Raw genomic sequence first — 16,083 nt, 5'->3', positions numbered from 1 at the left:
CGGAGCGGGGAAGTCAAAGCGGTGGGCACGGCGCGCGTGGGCGAATCGGGTCCGGCCGCGACGGCTCGGAGCCCGCGGGCCCTCCGCGCCTGGTCACTCCTCCGAGTGAACGAGGGAGTCCTCCCGTCCGTCGGCCGGCCACTCCCGTTCTTCCCGCGCGCCAGCCGGCCATCCAGCCATGTCACCCTCCGTCCCATGTGATCCCTGCCCCGGCGTCAGCGTCCACGGCCACGGCCACGGCGCCCGTCCGCCAAAATATCCGGCGCTCCCAACAGTCTCGCCTCACCTCCCACCCACCCGTCCGGATCCGGCCGCCCATCCGCCACGCGCACGCGACACCGCACTGCACGGCGCCTCGGCCCCCTACGAACCCGTCACCAACCGGCGGGGACAAAACCGCACGGCTTCCCTCTCCCTCCCCCCACGTCCATAACCTCACTGCCAAGCCCCGCTCTCCTCTCCTCTCCTCTCCTCGCTCCACGCGGATGATCGTGTAGCGATCGGATCAATTGATCGGTCGATCGATGAAGGTGCTCTGCTCCGCGTGCGAGGCGGCCGAGGCGCGCGTGGTCTGCTGCGCCGACGAGGCCGCCCTCTGCGCGCGCTGCGACCGGGACGTGCACGACGCCAACCGCCTCGCCGGCAAGCACCACCGCCTGCCCCTCCTCTCCGCCGTCTCCAACCCGCCCGCCGTGTCCGCGCCCAACTGCGACATATGCCAGGTGCTTGAATCTGTTGCTCTCTCGCCCTTGCGCTAATCTTGGTAAATCTTTCTTTTGCCCCGGCCGGTGATCTGACGAGTACGTCCGCTGTTTCTGCTACCACAGGAGGGCCACGCCTACTTCTTCTGCGTGGAGGACCGCGCGCTGCTCTGCCGGAGCTGCGACGTCGCCGTGCATACCGCCAACGCCTTCGTCTCCGCGCACCGGAGGTTTCTCCTCACCGGCGTCCAGGTCGGCCTCGAGCCCGACGAACAAGAAGAACCAGAGCCGGAGCCGGAGCCGGAACCGCAACCGCCCAACAACACCTCGTCGGCTCCCCTGCAACCGCCGATGTGCCACAGGAAGAGGAGCCCGACGCCGCTCTACAGCGACGGAGACATCGAGTGGGCGGCCGGCCAGGACGTCGGCATCACGGGTAACCTGCCCGACTGGTCGGTCATCGACGAGCAGTTCGCCAGTGGTACCCCGGCGTTGAGGCCCGCGGAGCCGGAGGTAATCAAAGCCCCTCCCAAGAAGAGCCCCCGGGTGGCCGTCACGGCGGCGAGCGCGGCACTTTTTGGCGGGAGCATGCCGGACTGGCCACTGGACGAGTTCTTCGGCTTCACCGAATTCAACTCTGGCTTCGGATTCGCGGAAAATGGCACGTCCAAGGTCAGCACTACGAATTCACTCAGGACCAAATTTGAATTACTACTAATTGTATTGTCACAGTCTTAGCACTTAGTAGTTACTCTAATTACTTTATCATATCGGGGAAGAAGCGCAGTTCAAGTACAAAAATAGTAACTCTTGTAACCTGTCTCATCATCTTGAATCAAGTAATTTATCTGATCTGCATCCTGGAACGTTAATCCATAGCCAGATCAGCTTAATCATGCCATGTAATCTTACTTTCACCGGCAATTTTCGGGCTTAAAACCTGAAGTGATACATCGCACAAGGTATTTCACAATTGACATGTTTCTGACCACGAAAAACATATGACTAAACAATCGATCTATGCCTACACAGCTCACTCCAGTATACTATGTCTATGTAAGCTAACAGTGGTTATCCATTTGCACTTTTGCAGGCCGACAGCGGGAAGCTCGGCTCGCCGAACCGCCGTTCGTTGTCGTCCTCCTCATCCGGCAACGCCATCCAGAACGCGCAGGATTTCTTTGGCCAGGTGCCGGAGGTCCACTGGTCGAGGTCGGCCATGCCGGAGCTCCCCTCCCCGCCCACGGCCTCAGGCCTCCACTGGCAGGGAGACCCGCATTACGGCTCTAACGCCGACACCGCTTCCGTGTTCGTGCCGGACATCTGCTCACCGGAAAACCCCTTCCGGTGCTTCACGGCCGGCGCCGATCAGCAGCTCAAGCGCCGGCGGCGGTGTTAACATGGCAACATGGGAGACGCTCGACGTCGGTCGATCAGGTCGTGCCGGAACTAGATTACAGGCCGTGTGCCTCGAAGCTGAAACTAGCGTGCAGAAGAGAAGACAGAGGGAGATGATGCTACTAATAGATGGTCTAGTGGTTAGTAGTATGATACTATGGTCCACATACATATACGGCAGATCTGCAGTAGCTCTGGGACTGATTAGCTGTTAATTTCGGGGTCTGTTTGTGCAACGTTGCTTGTGTAATTGTGAGTTTAGCTCGGGATGTTAAACGAAAACAGTGGTAAAAACTAAGGAAGGAAACATAATAAAAACAGTGAGAGTGCAACGGATGGCACTGGAAGTTTGAAACGGATGATTTCTTTTCTTCGATCACGGTCACACTGGAGTGTTTTCAGCTGGTCTGTTGGGCTGTCAGATGGATCATTATGTGATGTATCAGCTCGGTCTGTAAACGCTGTACCTTGTGTTGACTTTGTTAATTGAGGGCGTTGAGCTGTGTTTCGCACTAATTGTTCTGACTTTGCAAGCGATCGCCGTTCGCACGTGCGTGTTGGATTAAAGCTGGCGTTGTTAGGCTGCTCATGAGTAACATATAGTAGTATCATGCATATGTTACTATTGTATGATACTATCTTCATAGTGCATAGTACAATAAACTAGTATCATAGGTGATCTCATTTATTGAGAGCATCTCCAACAGCCGCGCTAAACTAGCGCCGCGTCGCAAATCAGGCCATTTTAGCGCACGCGACACGCGGCGGGAGGCTCCAGTGAGCGCGCAAAAACCGCACGCGCTATAACAAGTTGGGCGCGCGGTCGGATACACTACCCCGCGCGGTGTATTTGGGGCGCCCGCTTCCGCGCGCGGCACACTCGAGCGCTCGCGCCGCACTCTCTCCTCTCCTCCTCATACGCACTGCGCGCGCCGACGCCCTGCCACCCATGGACGCGCCCACCGGCACCCCGCTCACCCCGTTGTACAGCCGCGACCCCCCCCCCCCCCCCCGCCGCCGGAAACCCTAGCGTGGGGAGCGTTGGCGTCGCCACCGCCGGAGCTCCGCCGAACGTCGGCCTCGCGCGCAGCCTCTTCTTGCCGTCGCGGATGACCACAGCGACGGGTGGCGTCGCGCCGGCACCGTCCCGTGCTGCCGCCGCACCGTCGAAGCTCCCCAATGCGGCGCGGCCGAAGAAGGAAAAAATATCCGCGAAGACGAGTAAGATGATTGATGTGTCTTTCATTTGTGTCTTGAACTTTAGTTTGCATTTTGAACTTGGTTGGATGAACTTTTATTCATTAACTTGTTTGTGTGAAATTTCACATGTTCATTGCATTTTGATGAATGTTTCAAACTCATTTTGTGTCCAAAATGCCATATATGTTAAAATGCCCAGCGAGTCGCGCGCGCTGTATTTTTGCGCGCTGCTGGAGCGGCGCGCGCGCTGCATTTTAGCGCGGCTGCTGGAGCCAGCGCTGCGCGCCGCACCAAACCAGGCGATGGGTGCGCGGCAAACCAGTTTTTTGCACGCGGCGCGTTCGACGCCTGTTGGAGATGCTCTGACATGCATGACACATAGTAGTATAGCATTTAACATGCTACGGTATCTACCTATGTTACTCTAATGTTCTCTCTCTTCTTTAATTACTTGCCAAATCACCATGTTTGCTAGTCCCAAGACTATGTTACTAGCTATGATACCCCCAGTATGGCCAGCCTTATGATTGAATCGAATGGTACTCCTGCTAATTAACTCTGTTCTGACTTTAGTCTCGGTGCAAGTGTAGATGTTGGGAAATTCTTGCCATGTGAAGATTTAGAGGTTTAAGAACACCTATAGTTAGGGCCTATTTGGAACTGTACCACTTCATCAAGATCAGCTTCACTTTATCAAATTTATTTTGAAGCAACTTCATACACAACCTATAGCACTATTAAGAGAATGTTTGGCTTCCACCTAGACGTAGTTTCAAGAATGGAAAATTTGGTGAAAACAGTCTATTTATTTGATTGAGGAGGGAGAAATGAAGAGGTATCCATTTACTAGTGGAAGTGTCAGGTAATTTTCTCTCAACTCTAGCTTTTAGAGTTTATTTGGAGCACCCTCTCAAGAGCTTCATAAAAACTTTAGAGTTGTACCGAAGATTCTAGTTTTTTACGGGGCGGCATATCACGTAGCTACCCCGTTTGGCTTGTGTTTTCTCGAGCAGAGCTGAATTTTAAGGAGGAGATCAGTCCCAAACAGGCTCTAAGGTGTCTAAAGCTGGCCTCAAACCCTCGTCGAGCTGATCTGTGACTAACGGACAAAAAAATAGACTCATTCGGGCGTATCAAACCGGTCCCAAATGTTTAGGTCATCTGGCAGCCTCTATATCCCAACTCAAATATAGGGCGGATATGAGGCGGCTCGGACGCCTCCGCCACATCAACCCGACCCATAGGGATGGAGACAACATTCATTCATACGGAGGACTAGTTTATTCATGGAGGGGATAAAGCTCACATGCAGTCAATTTTTTTGGATACAACATCCACTATCATAGAAGAAGAATCAATAAACTAGCCCCTTTCATCCCTCCCTAAATTCGTCCCTGCCAACCAACCACAAACCCCACAAATATCCCCTCCGGCGAATCCTAAACCTCAGTCAGCTCGGTTCACCCCACTCTCTTCGTGCCCTCCTCTTCTCAATTTGTTCCCTCCTCTTCCCAATTTGATCCATGGCAGATGACCGCAACGACTCAGGCTTCGTCAGCGATGATAATGATGTTGATGCAGTAGCTTGTTGCATCGCATTACGTTGGTCACGGCTAGACCGGGGCGGCAACAGTTTGCGCTCCAACACGTCATCCCCCTTCACCCGCCCTCGCAGTGCGGGACGCTGTCGGGCCCTCCTGTCCAGTGCGCAGCATCAGTTACAGCGTTGTCGGTGCTAAAATCGGCAGATCTCGGGTAAGGGGTCTCGATTGTAGATCTAGGATCAATGGTAACACGGCACGAAGGGAGATGGTGTTTACCCAGGTTCGGACCCTCTCGAAGAGGTAAAATCCAGCGTCCTGCTTTGATTGTATTGATGTGATGGGGTACAAAGTACAAGTTGATCTACCTCGAGAACGTATGATTGTGCTCTAAACCCTAAGGCTGTAATGGTGCCTCGAAACACTAAACCCTCCGACTTATATACACACCAAGGGGTACCTAGGGTATAAACCAGGTCGGTTGCCAGCACGTCGGTTACATCAGAGTTCTTGAAGTACAATCCAAGTCTTCGGAGGCTTCCATCCTGATCACGCTGAGGTTAGTGGCTTCGGTAGTCCTTCCTTCTTGATGATCTGTGGGCCCTATGCTCGGCCCACGGACTAGGGATCATATAGGCTAGTACCCCTAGTCCACGACACCGTCAGTAGCCCCTGAACTAGTCTTCGGAGCCAAAGACCATAGCTTCTTCCTAGGATGGTTGTCTTTATCTTTGACGTCTTTGGCTCGGCACGCGAGTTCCCTTCTTGTCAGCCTATGTCTTAATTCAGAGTCTTTGATTCTTGTCAGAATTTTTGTTGTGATTTGAAACACAAGCAAACAGGCAAAACAAACAACAATCAAATCAAGCATCACAAGCACACACAAAAGTTTTAATTGATCCTAATTTTTAGCTATGTGAACTTAGTAATATAAGGCAAAACACACGATGTGACACATGGGTTGGCTCCTTCCACTTGGAATTTATGGTGCCCAGGGTGCGCCTTTTGACATCGCAGATGGGATGTTTCCCCTTGTAACAGTCGTAGCGTGTGTCCTTCTCTTGGTCAATGAGATCTAACTTTGGAGCTAAGGATCCCAAGCCACCGCCTTAGAAATTTTCCTTCAGAAATGACAAAAGGGGATCAATGGCGTAAAACGATCACAAAACCATGACCGTGAGGCAGAGGAGATCAACAGCGGGGACTTTGAAGAGATCGATGACGGTTCAACCAGAGGGGTTGTCGGTGGACCACTTAACTTGTCACACGGCTCGAGTGAAGCCAACTATGTTGACGAGCTTGATGTCATAGCCGGATCTCCTGAGATACGGAAATATGCGAGCCCGCAGACTTGAAGCCTTCGACATCACAACGTAGTCAATGTCCTCATTAGCTGTCGCAACGAGGTGTTCCTCTGGGATCGAATGGTTGGCACGAACGGCGCCCACCTCGCCAATGTGGTCGGGCTAATTAGGCTGCGACTCTCTAGAGTATGGGATGGGGATCTCGGGAAAGGGACACCGCCGGTCTCATTTCAAAACTCAGGGCGGCGATGGTGTATGTGGATCGGTGGGTAACGTGAACTTGTTTAGCTAGGAGGCAGGGGCAGATCGGTTGAGGTTGGTGGTGGAGGGCAGCGGCGGAGGCGAGCTTGTTGGGGAACGTCGCATGGGAAACAAAAATTTTCCTACGCGCACGAAGACCTATCATGGTGATGTCCATCTACGAGAGGAGATTTGGATCTACGTACCCTTGTGGATCGCACAGCAGGAAGCGTTAAGAAACACGGTTGATGTAGTGGAACGTCCTCACGTCCCTCGATCCGCCCCATGAACCATCGAGCCGTCCCGCGATCCATCCCACGAACCGTCCCGCGATCAGTCCCACGAACCGTGTCGTGATCTAGTGCCGAACGGACGGCACCTCCGCGTTCAGCACACGTACAGCTCGATGACGATCTCCACCTTCTTGATCTAGCAAGAGGGGCGGAGAGGTAGAAGAGTTCTCCGGCAGCGTGACGGCGCGCCGATGGTGGTGATGATCTACTCCGGCAGGGCTTCGCCTAAGCTCTGCAGAAATACGATCTAGAGGAAAAACTGCGTGCTATAGGGTCGAGCAGCACGTGGCAAAGTTGTGTCCCAAAAACCCTCAATACCTCTAGTATATATATGAGGGAGGGAGGGGAGGAGGCAGCCTCAAACCCTCAAGGTTTGGCCGAAATTGGAGGTGGATTCCTACACCAATCCTACTTGGAGTAGGATTCCACCTTCCCACTTGGAAACTCCTTCCACCTTGTGTTTTTTCCTTCTCAAACCTTATGGGCCTTAGTGGGAACTTATTCCAGCCCACTAGGGGCTGGTTTATCTCTTCCCATAGCCCATGAGACCCCTTGGGGCGTGACACCCCTCCCAATGATCCCCGGCACCCCTCCCGGCACCCCCGGTACACTACCGATGAGCCCGAAACTTTTCCGGTGACCAAAACAGGACTTTCTATATATATATCAATCTTTACCTCCGGACCATTTCGGAGCTCCTCGTGACGTCCTGGATCTCATCTGGGACTCCGAACAACTTTTGGATACCAACACCTATAACTCAACTATACCGAAACATCACCGAACCTTAAGTGTGCAGACCCTGTGGGTTCGAGAACTATGTGACCCGAGAGACTCCTCGGTCAATATCCAATAGCGGGACCTGGATGCCCATATTGGATCCTACATATTCTCCGAAGAACTTATCGGTTGAACATCAGTGTCAAGGATTCATATAATCCCGCATGTCATTCCCTTTGTCCTTTGTTATGTTACCTGCCCGAGATTTGATCGTGGGTATCCGCATACCTCTTTCAATCTCGTTACCGGCAAGTCTCTTTACTCGTTCCGTAATAGAAGAGTTGGGTAACGTAGCATAAATTCAAAAAAATTCCTATGCATATTCAGATCTTCCTATGGAGAGACCAACACCGAGAGAGGGGTGAGTGCATCTTCATACTTTTGAAGATCGCTAAGCGGAACCGTTACTAGAACGCGGTTGATGGAGTCGTACTCGCGGCGATTCATATCGCGGCGTGATTCCGATCTAGTGTCGAACTACGGCACCTCCGCGTTCAACACACGTGCAGCCCAGTGACGTCTCCCGCACCTTTATCCAGCAAGGAGGAGGGAGAGGTTGGGGAAGAACTCCAGCAGCATGACGGCGTGGTGTTGATGGAGAGACGAGGTCTCCCAACAGGGCTTCGCCAAGCACCGGCAGAGAGGAGGACAAAGAAGGGCAGGGCTGCGCCGAGGGAGAGGGAAAAGTGTGTCTCCAAAAGCCCAAAAGTGCCCACTATATATAGGAGGAGGGGAAGGGGGGTGCCACCCCTAGGGTTCCCACTGTAGGTGGTGCAGCAGCCCCCCGCCCAGATGGGAGGTACGGTGGCCAGGGGGGAGGAGGGGTGGCGCACCCCTCTGGTGGGCCTAAGGCCCACCCGCGCTAGGGTTCCCCCCCCTCTCCCCTCTTCCTGCACCATGGGCTGAGTGGGGGGGGCACCAGCCCACCTAGGGGCTGGTTCCCTCCCCCACTTGGCCCATCTAGCCTCCCGGGGTCGTTTCCCCCTTTCGGTGGACCCCCGGGGCCACCTCCGGTGGTCCCGGTACGTTACCGGTGACGCCCGAAACACTTCCGGTGTCCGAAACCATCCGTCATATATATAAATATTTACCTCCGGACCATTCTGGAGCTCCTCGTGACGTCCGGGATCTCATCCGGGACTCCGAACAACTTTCGATAACCTCGTATAACAATTCTCTATAACCCTAGCGTCATCGAACCTTAAGTGTGTAGACCCTACGGGTTCGGGAGACAGGTAGACATGACCGAGACACCTCTCTGGCCAATAACCATCAACGGGATCTGGATACCCATGGTGGCTCCCACTTGCTCCACAATGATCTCATCGGATGAACCACGATGTCAAGGATTCAATCAATCCCGTATACAATTCCCTTTGTCTGTCGGTACAGAACTTGCCCGAGATTCGATCGTCGGTATACCTATACCTTGTTCAATCTCGTTACCGGTAAGTCTCTTTACTCGTTCCGTAGCACGTCATCGTGTGACTAACTACTTAGTCACTTTGAGCTCATCATGATGTTCTACCGAGTGGGCCTAGAGATACCTCTCCGTCACATGGAGTGACAAATCCCGATCTCGATTCGTGCCAACCCAACAGATACTTTCGGAGGTACCCATAGTGCACCTTTATAGTCACCCAGTTACGTTGTGACGTTTGATACACCCAAAGCACTCCTACGGTATCCGGGAGTTGCACAATCTCACGGTTGAAGGAAAAGATACTTGACATTAGAAAAGCTTTACCATACGAACAATATGATCTAGTGCTACGCTTAGGATTGGGTCTTGTCCATCACATCATTCTCCCAATGATGTGATCCTGTTATGAATGACATCTAATGACCATGACCAGGAAACCATGATCATCTATTGACTAACGAGCTAGCCAACTAGAGGCTTGCTAGGGACACATTGTGATCTATTTATTCACACATGTATTACTGTTTCCTGTTAATAGAATTATAGCATGAACAATAGACGATTATCATGAACAAGGAAATATGATAATAACCATTTTATTATTGCCCTAGGGCATATTTCCAACAGTCTCCCACTTGCACTAGAGTCAATAATCTAGTTACATTGTGATGTATCGAACACCCATAGCATTATGGTGTTGATCTTGTTTTGCTCGTGGAAGAGGTTTGGTCAACGGGTCTGCAACATTCAGATCCGTATGTACTTTACAAATATCTATCACTCCACTCTGGACATGGTCCTGGATGGAGTTGTAGCGGCGTTTGATGTGCTTCGTCTTCCGGTTAAACCTGGGCTCCTTGGCTATGGCAATGGCCCGAGTGTTATCACAGAAGAGTGTCATTGGACCCAACGCGCTTGGAACCACTCCAAGGTCGGTGATGAGCTCCTTCATCCAAATTCCTTCATGAGCTGCTTCTGAAGCAGCTATGTACTTCGCTTCACATGTAGATGCTGCCACGACTTCTTGCTTGCTGCTACACCAGCTCACTGCCCCACCATTCAAAACATATACGTATCCGGTCTGTGACTTAGAGTCATCCGGATCTGTGTCGAAGCTGGCGTCGGCGTAACCCTTTACGACGAGCTCTTCGTCACCTCCATAAACGAGAAACATTTCCTTAGTCCTTTTCAGCTACTTAAGGATATTCTTGACCGCTGTCCAGTGTTCCATACCGGGATCACTTTGGTACCTCCCTACCAAAATTATGGCAAGGTTTATATCAGGTCTGGTACACGGCATGGCATACATAAGAGAGCCTACGGCTGAAGCGTAGGGGACAGAATTCATCTTCTCTCTATCTGCTGCCGTGGTCGGCGACTGAGTCTTACTCAATCTCATACCTTGCAAAACTTGCAAGAACCCTTTCTTTGAGTTTTCCATATTGAACTTCTTCAATATCTTGTCAAGGTATGTACTTTGCGAAAGACCTATGAGGCATATCGATCTATCTCTATAGATCTTGATGCCTAATATGTATGCAGGTTTTCCAAGGTCCTTCATTGAAAAACTCTTTTTCAAATAGGCCTTTATGCTCTCCAACATTTCTGTATTGTTCCCCATCAATAATATGTCATCCACATACAGTATGAGGAAAGCTACAGAGCTCCCACTCACTTTCTTGTACAGACAGGCTTCTCCGTAAACCTGTATGAACCCAAACACTTTAATCACCTCATTAAAGCGAATGTTCCAACTCCGGGATGCCTGCACCAGCCCATAGATGGAGCGCTGGAGCTTGCACACTTTTTTAGCACCCTTAGGGTCGACAAAACCTTCTGCTTGCATCATATACAACTCTTCCTTAAGGTTCCCGTTAAGGAACGCTGTTTTGACGTCCATTTGCCAAATTTCATAATCATAAAAGGCAGCAATCGCTGACATGATTCAGACTGATTTCAGCTTCGCTATGGGAGAGAAAGTCTCTTCGTAGTCAACTCCTTGAATTTGTCGAAACCCTTTGTGACAAGTCGAGCTTTATAAACAGTTACATTACCATTTGCATCAGTCTTCTTCTTGAAGATCCATTTATTTTCTATGGCTCGCCGGTCATCGGGCAAGTCCACCAAAGTCCATACTTTGTTCTCATACATGGATCCTATCTCGGATTTCATAGCTTCAAGCCATTTGTTGGAATCCGGGCCCGCCATCGCTTCTTCATAGTTCGAAGGTTCACCGTTGTCTAACAACATGATTTCCATCGCAGGGTTGCCGTACCACTCTGGTGCAGAGCGTGCCCTCGTGGACCTTCGTGGTTCAGTAGTAACTTGATCCGAAGCTTCATGATCATTATCATTAAGTTCCTCTTCAATTGGTGTAGGCGCCACAGGAACAACTTCCCGTGCTGCGCTACTATCCTGTTCGAGAGGGGGTGTAATTACCTCATCAAGTTCTACCTTCCTCCCACTTACTTCTTTCGAGAGAAACTCTTTCTCTAGAAAGGATCCGTTCTTGCCAACAAAGGTCTTGCCTTCGGATCTAAGATAGAAGGTATACCCAATAGTTTCCTTAGGGTATCCTATGAATACACATTTCTACGCTTTGGGTTCGAGCTTTTCTGGTTGAAGTTTCTTCACATAAGCATCACAGCCCCAAACTTTAAGAAACGACAACTTAGGTTTCTTTCCAAACCATAGTTCATACGGTGTCGTCTCAACGGATTTAGACGGTGCCCTATTTAAAGTGAATGCTGCAGTTTCTAATGCGCATCCCCAAAATGATAGCGGTAAGTCGATAAGAGACATCATAGATCGTACCATATCTAATAAAGTGCGATTACGACGTTCAGACACTCGTTGCGTTGCGGTGTGCCAGGCGGCGTCAGTTGTGAAACGATTCCACACTTCCTTAGGTGTGTGCCAAACTTGTGACTCAAATATTCTCCTCCACGATCAGATCGTAGACACTTAATTTTTTTTCACGTTGGTTCTCGACCTCACTCTGAAATTCCTTGAACTTTTCAAATGTCTCAGATTTGTGCTTCATCAAGTAGATATACCCATACCTACTCAAATCATCGGTGAGAGTGAGAACATAACGATAGCCACCGCGAGCTTCAACGTTCATTGGACCACACACATCAGTATGTATTATTTTCAATAAGTCGGTCGCTCTCTCCATTATTCCTGAGAATGGACTCTTAGTCATCTTGCCCATGAGGCACGGTTCGCATGTGTCAAATGATTCGAAGTCAAGAGACTCTAATAGTCCATCAGTATGGAGCTTCTTCATGCGTTTAACGCCGATATGACCAAGGCGGCAGTGCCACAAGTATGTGGGACTATCATTATCAACTTTACATCTTTTGGTACTCACACTATGAATATGCGTAACATCAAGATCGAGATTCATCAAGAATAAACCATTCACCAGCGGAGCATGACCATAAAACATATCAGTCATATAAATAGAACAACCATTATTCTCTGACTTAAATGAGTAGCCGTCTCGCATTAAGAAAGACCCTGATACAATGTTCATGCTTAAAGCTGGTACTAAATAACAATTATTAAGGTTTAAAACTAATCCCGGCGGTAGATGTAGAGGTAGCGTGCCGACGGCGATCACAACAACCTTGGAGCCATTCCCGACGCGCATTTTCACCTCGTCCTTGGCCAGTCTCCGCTTATTCCGCAGTTCCTGCTTTGAGTTGAAAATGTGAGCAACAACACCGGTATCAAATACCCAGGAGCTACTACGAGCGCTGGTAAGGTACACATCAATAACATGTATATCACATATACCTTTAACGTTGCCGGCTTTCTTGTTCGCTAAGTATTTGGGGCAGTTCCGCTTCCAGTGACCCTTTCCCTTGTAATAGAAGCACTCACGCTTGGGTCCATTCTTTTTCTTCTTCCCGGTATCTGGCTTACCGGGCGCGGCAACGGCTTTGCCGTCTTTCTTGAAGTTCTTCTTACCCTTGCCCTTCTTGAAACTAGTGGTCTTGTTGACCATCAACACTTGATGCTCTTTCTTGATTTCTACTTCTGCAGACTTGAGCATCGAGTACAACTCGGGAATGGTCTGCTCCATCCCTTGCATGTTGTAGTTAAGCACAAAGCCTTTGTAGCTTGGTGGGAGAGACTTGAGGATTCTGTCAATTATAGCATCATCCTGAAGTTTGACTCCAAGTGAAGTCAGACGACCGTGTAACCCAGACATTTTGAGTATGTGCTCACTGACAGAACTGTTCTCCTCCATCTTACAGCTAAAGAACTTGTCGGAGACTTCATATCTCTTGACACGGGCATGAGCTTGAAAAACTAGCTTCTGCTCTTGGAACATCTCATATGCACCGTGTTTCTCATAACGCCTTTGGAGCCCCGTTTCTAAACTGTATAACATGCCACACCTAACCAGAGAGTAGTCATCACTCCGCGTTTGCCAGACGTTCAGAATGTCCTGGGCTGCTGCGGGAGCGGGAGGGTCACCTAGCGGCGCATCAAGGACATAAGCCTTTTTAGCTGCTTCAAGGATGAGCTTCAAGTTGCGAACCCAGTCCGCATAGTTGCTACCATCATCTTTCAGCTTGTTTTTCTCAAGGAATGCGTTGAAATTGAGGCTGACGTTGGCCATCTACAATATTTATAATGACAACTTTTAGACTAAGTTCATGACAATTAAGTTCATTTAATCAAATTAAGTATGAACTCCCACTTAAATCGACATCCCTCTAGTCATCTAAGTGATACATGATCCATGTTGACTAACCCGTGTCTGATCATCACGTGAGACGGACTAGTCACCATGGTGAGCAACTTCATGCTGATCGTATTCAACCATACGACTCATGTTCGACCTTTCGTTCTCTTGTATTCGAGGTCATGTCTGCACATGCTAAGCTCGTGAGTCAACCTAGGTGTTTCGCGTGTGTAAATCTGGCTTACACCCGTTGTATGGGAACGTTAGAATCTATCACACCCGATCATCACCTGCTGCTTCGAGACAACGATCCTTTGCAACGGTGCACACTTAGGGGAATACGTTCTCGAAATTTTAAGAGGGATCATCTTATTATGCTACCTTCGTTCTAAGCAATAAGATGAAAAACATGATAAACATCACAATGCAATCATATAGTGACATGATATGGCCATTATCATCTTTGCTCTTTCGATCTCCATCTTCAAGCATCGCATGATCATCACCATCACCGGCGTGACACCATGATCTCCATCATCATGATCTCCATCATCGTGTCTCCGTGAAGTCGTCACGCCAACTACTACTATCACTACTACTATAGCTAACCGTTAGCAATGAAGTAAAAGTAGTAAGCACATGGCGTTGCATCTCATACAATAAATTAAGACAACTCCTATGGCTCCTGCCGGTTGTCATACTCATCGACATGCAAGTCGTGAAACCTATTACAATAACATGATCATCTGATACATAATACATGCAACAACACAACTTTGGCCATATCACATCACATGTCAAACCCTGCAAAAACAAGTTAGACGTCCTCTAATTGTTGTTGCAAGTTTTACGTGGCTGATTTGGGTTTCTATCAAGAACGCTTTCTTACCTACGTGACAGCCACAAAGATGATATGCCAAAGCTATTTACCCTTCATAAGGACCCTTTCATCAAATCCAATCCGACTAGAGTAGGAGAGACAGACACACGCTAGCCACCTTTATGCACGGTGTGCATGTCTGTCGGTGGAACCAGTCTCACGTAAGCGTACGTGTAAGGTCGGTCCGGGCCGCTTCATCCCACAATACTGCCGAAAAGAATAAGACTAGTAGCAGAAAGCAATTGAGAAATCATCGCCCACAACCTTTTGTGTTCTACTCGTGCATAGAATATACGCATAGAAAACCTGGCTCTGATGCCACCTTTGGGTAACGTAGCATAAATTCAAAAAAATTCCTACGCATATTCAGATCTTCCTATGGAGAGACCAACAACGAGAGAGGGGTGAGTGCATCTTCATACCTTTGAAGATCGCTAAGCGGAAGCGTTACTAGAACGCGGTTGATGGAGTCGTACTCGCGGCGATTCAGATCGCGGTGTGATTCCGATCTAGTGTCGAACTACGACACCTCCGCGTTCAACACACGTGCAGCCCGGTGACGTCTCCCGCACCTTGATCCAGCAAGGAGGAGGGAGAGGTTGGAGAAGAACTCCAGCAGCACGACGGCGTGGTGTCGATGGAGAGACGAGGTCTCCCGACAGGGCTTCGCCAAGCACCGGCAGAGAGGAGGAGAAAGAAGGGCAGGGCTGCGCCGAGGGAGAGGGAAAAGTGTGTCTCCAAAAGCCCAAAAGTGCCCACTATATATAGGAGGAGGGGAGGGGGGGGGGTGCCACCCCTACGGTTCCTTCCCTAGGTGGTGCGGCAGCCCCCCCAGATGGGAGGTGCGGCGGCCAAGGGAGGGAGGAGGGGTGGCGCACCCCTCTGGTGGGCCTAAGGCCCACCTGCGCTAGGGTTTCCCCCCTCTCCCCTCTTCGTGCGCCATGGGCTGAGTGGGGGGGGCACCAGCCCACCTAGGGGCTGGTTCCCTCCCCCACTTGGCCCATCTAGCCTCCCGGGGTCGTTACCCCCTTTCTGTGGACCCCCGGGGCCACCTCCGGTGGTCCCGGTACGTTACCGGTGACGCCCGAAACACTTCCGGTGTCCGAAACCATCCGTCCTATATATCAATCTTTACCTCCGGACCATTCCGGAGCTCCTCGTGACATCTGGGATATCATTCGGGACTCCAAACAACTTTCGATAACCTCGTATAACAATTCCCTATAACCCTAGCGTCATCGAACCTTAAGTGTGTAGACCCTACGGGTTCGGGAGACAGGTAGACATGACCGAGACACCTCTCTGGCCAATAACCATCAGCGGGGTCTGGATACCCATGGTGGCTCCCACTAGCTCCACGATGATCTCATCGGATTTACCACGATGTCAAGGATTCAATCAATCCCGTATACAATTCCCTTTGTCTGTCGGTACAGAACTTTCCCGAGATTCGATCGTCGGTATACCTATACCTTGTTCAATCTCGTTACCGGTAAGTCTCTTTACTCGTTCCCTAGCACGACATCATGTGACTAACTCCTTAGTCACTTTGAGCTCATGATGATGTTCTACCGAGTGGGCCCAGAGATACCTCTCCGTCACACAGAGTGACAAATCCCGATCT

General features: G+C 50.3%; 1 protein-coding gene across 1 annotated transcript; it reads left to right on the top strand.

Annotated features, from left to right (window-relative positions):
• Positions 1-323: 323 nt before the first annotated feature.
• LOC123439599 (B-box zinc finger protein 22-like) lies at positions 324-2,454 on the top strand. The gene is made up of 3 exons (XM_045116292.1): positions 324-722; positions 828-1,373; positions 1,795-2,454. The coding sequence occupies exons 1-3, from the start codon at positions 525-527 to the stop codon at positions 2,098-2,100; spliced, it is 1,050 nt and encodes a 349-aa protein (XP_044972227.1). The 5' UTR covers positions 324-524; the 3' UTR covers positions 2,101-2,454.
• The last annotated feature ends 13,629 nt before the right edge of the window (positions 2,455-16,083 follow it).

The sequence above is a fragment of the Hordeum vulgare genome, chromosome 3H (genome assembly GCF_904849725.1).
Source record: "Hordeum vulgare subsp. vulgare chromosome 3H, MorexV3_pseudomolecules_assembly, whole genome shotgun sequence".
NCBI lineage: Eukaryota > Viridiplantae > Streptophyta > Magnoliopsida > Poales > Poaceae > Hordeum > Hordeum vulgare.
Note: the sequence above shows the minus strand (reverse complement) of the source record. Positions and strands in the feature narration are given on the sequence as shown.

Bases quoted from the DNA above. Each gene is read 5' to 3' on its own strand.
- LOC123439599 (XM_045116292.1), top strand. From the start codon at position 525: ATGAAGGTGCTCTGCTCCGCGTGCGAGGCGGCCGAGGCGCGCGTGGTC. The intron at 723-827 runs GTGCTTGAATCT...CTGCTACCACAG, and splicing joins CCAACTGCGACATATGCCAG to GAGGGCCACGCCTACTTCTT. The intron at 1,374-1,794 runs GTCAGCACTACG...GCACTTTTGCAG, and splicing joins CGGAAAATGGCACGTCCAAG to GCCGACAGCGGGAAGCTCGG.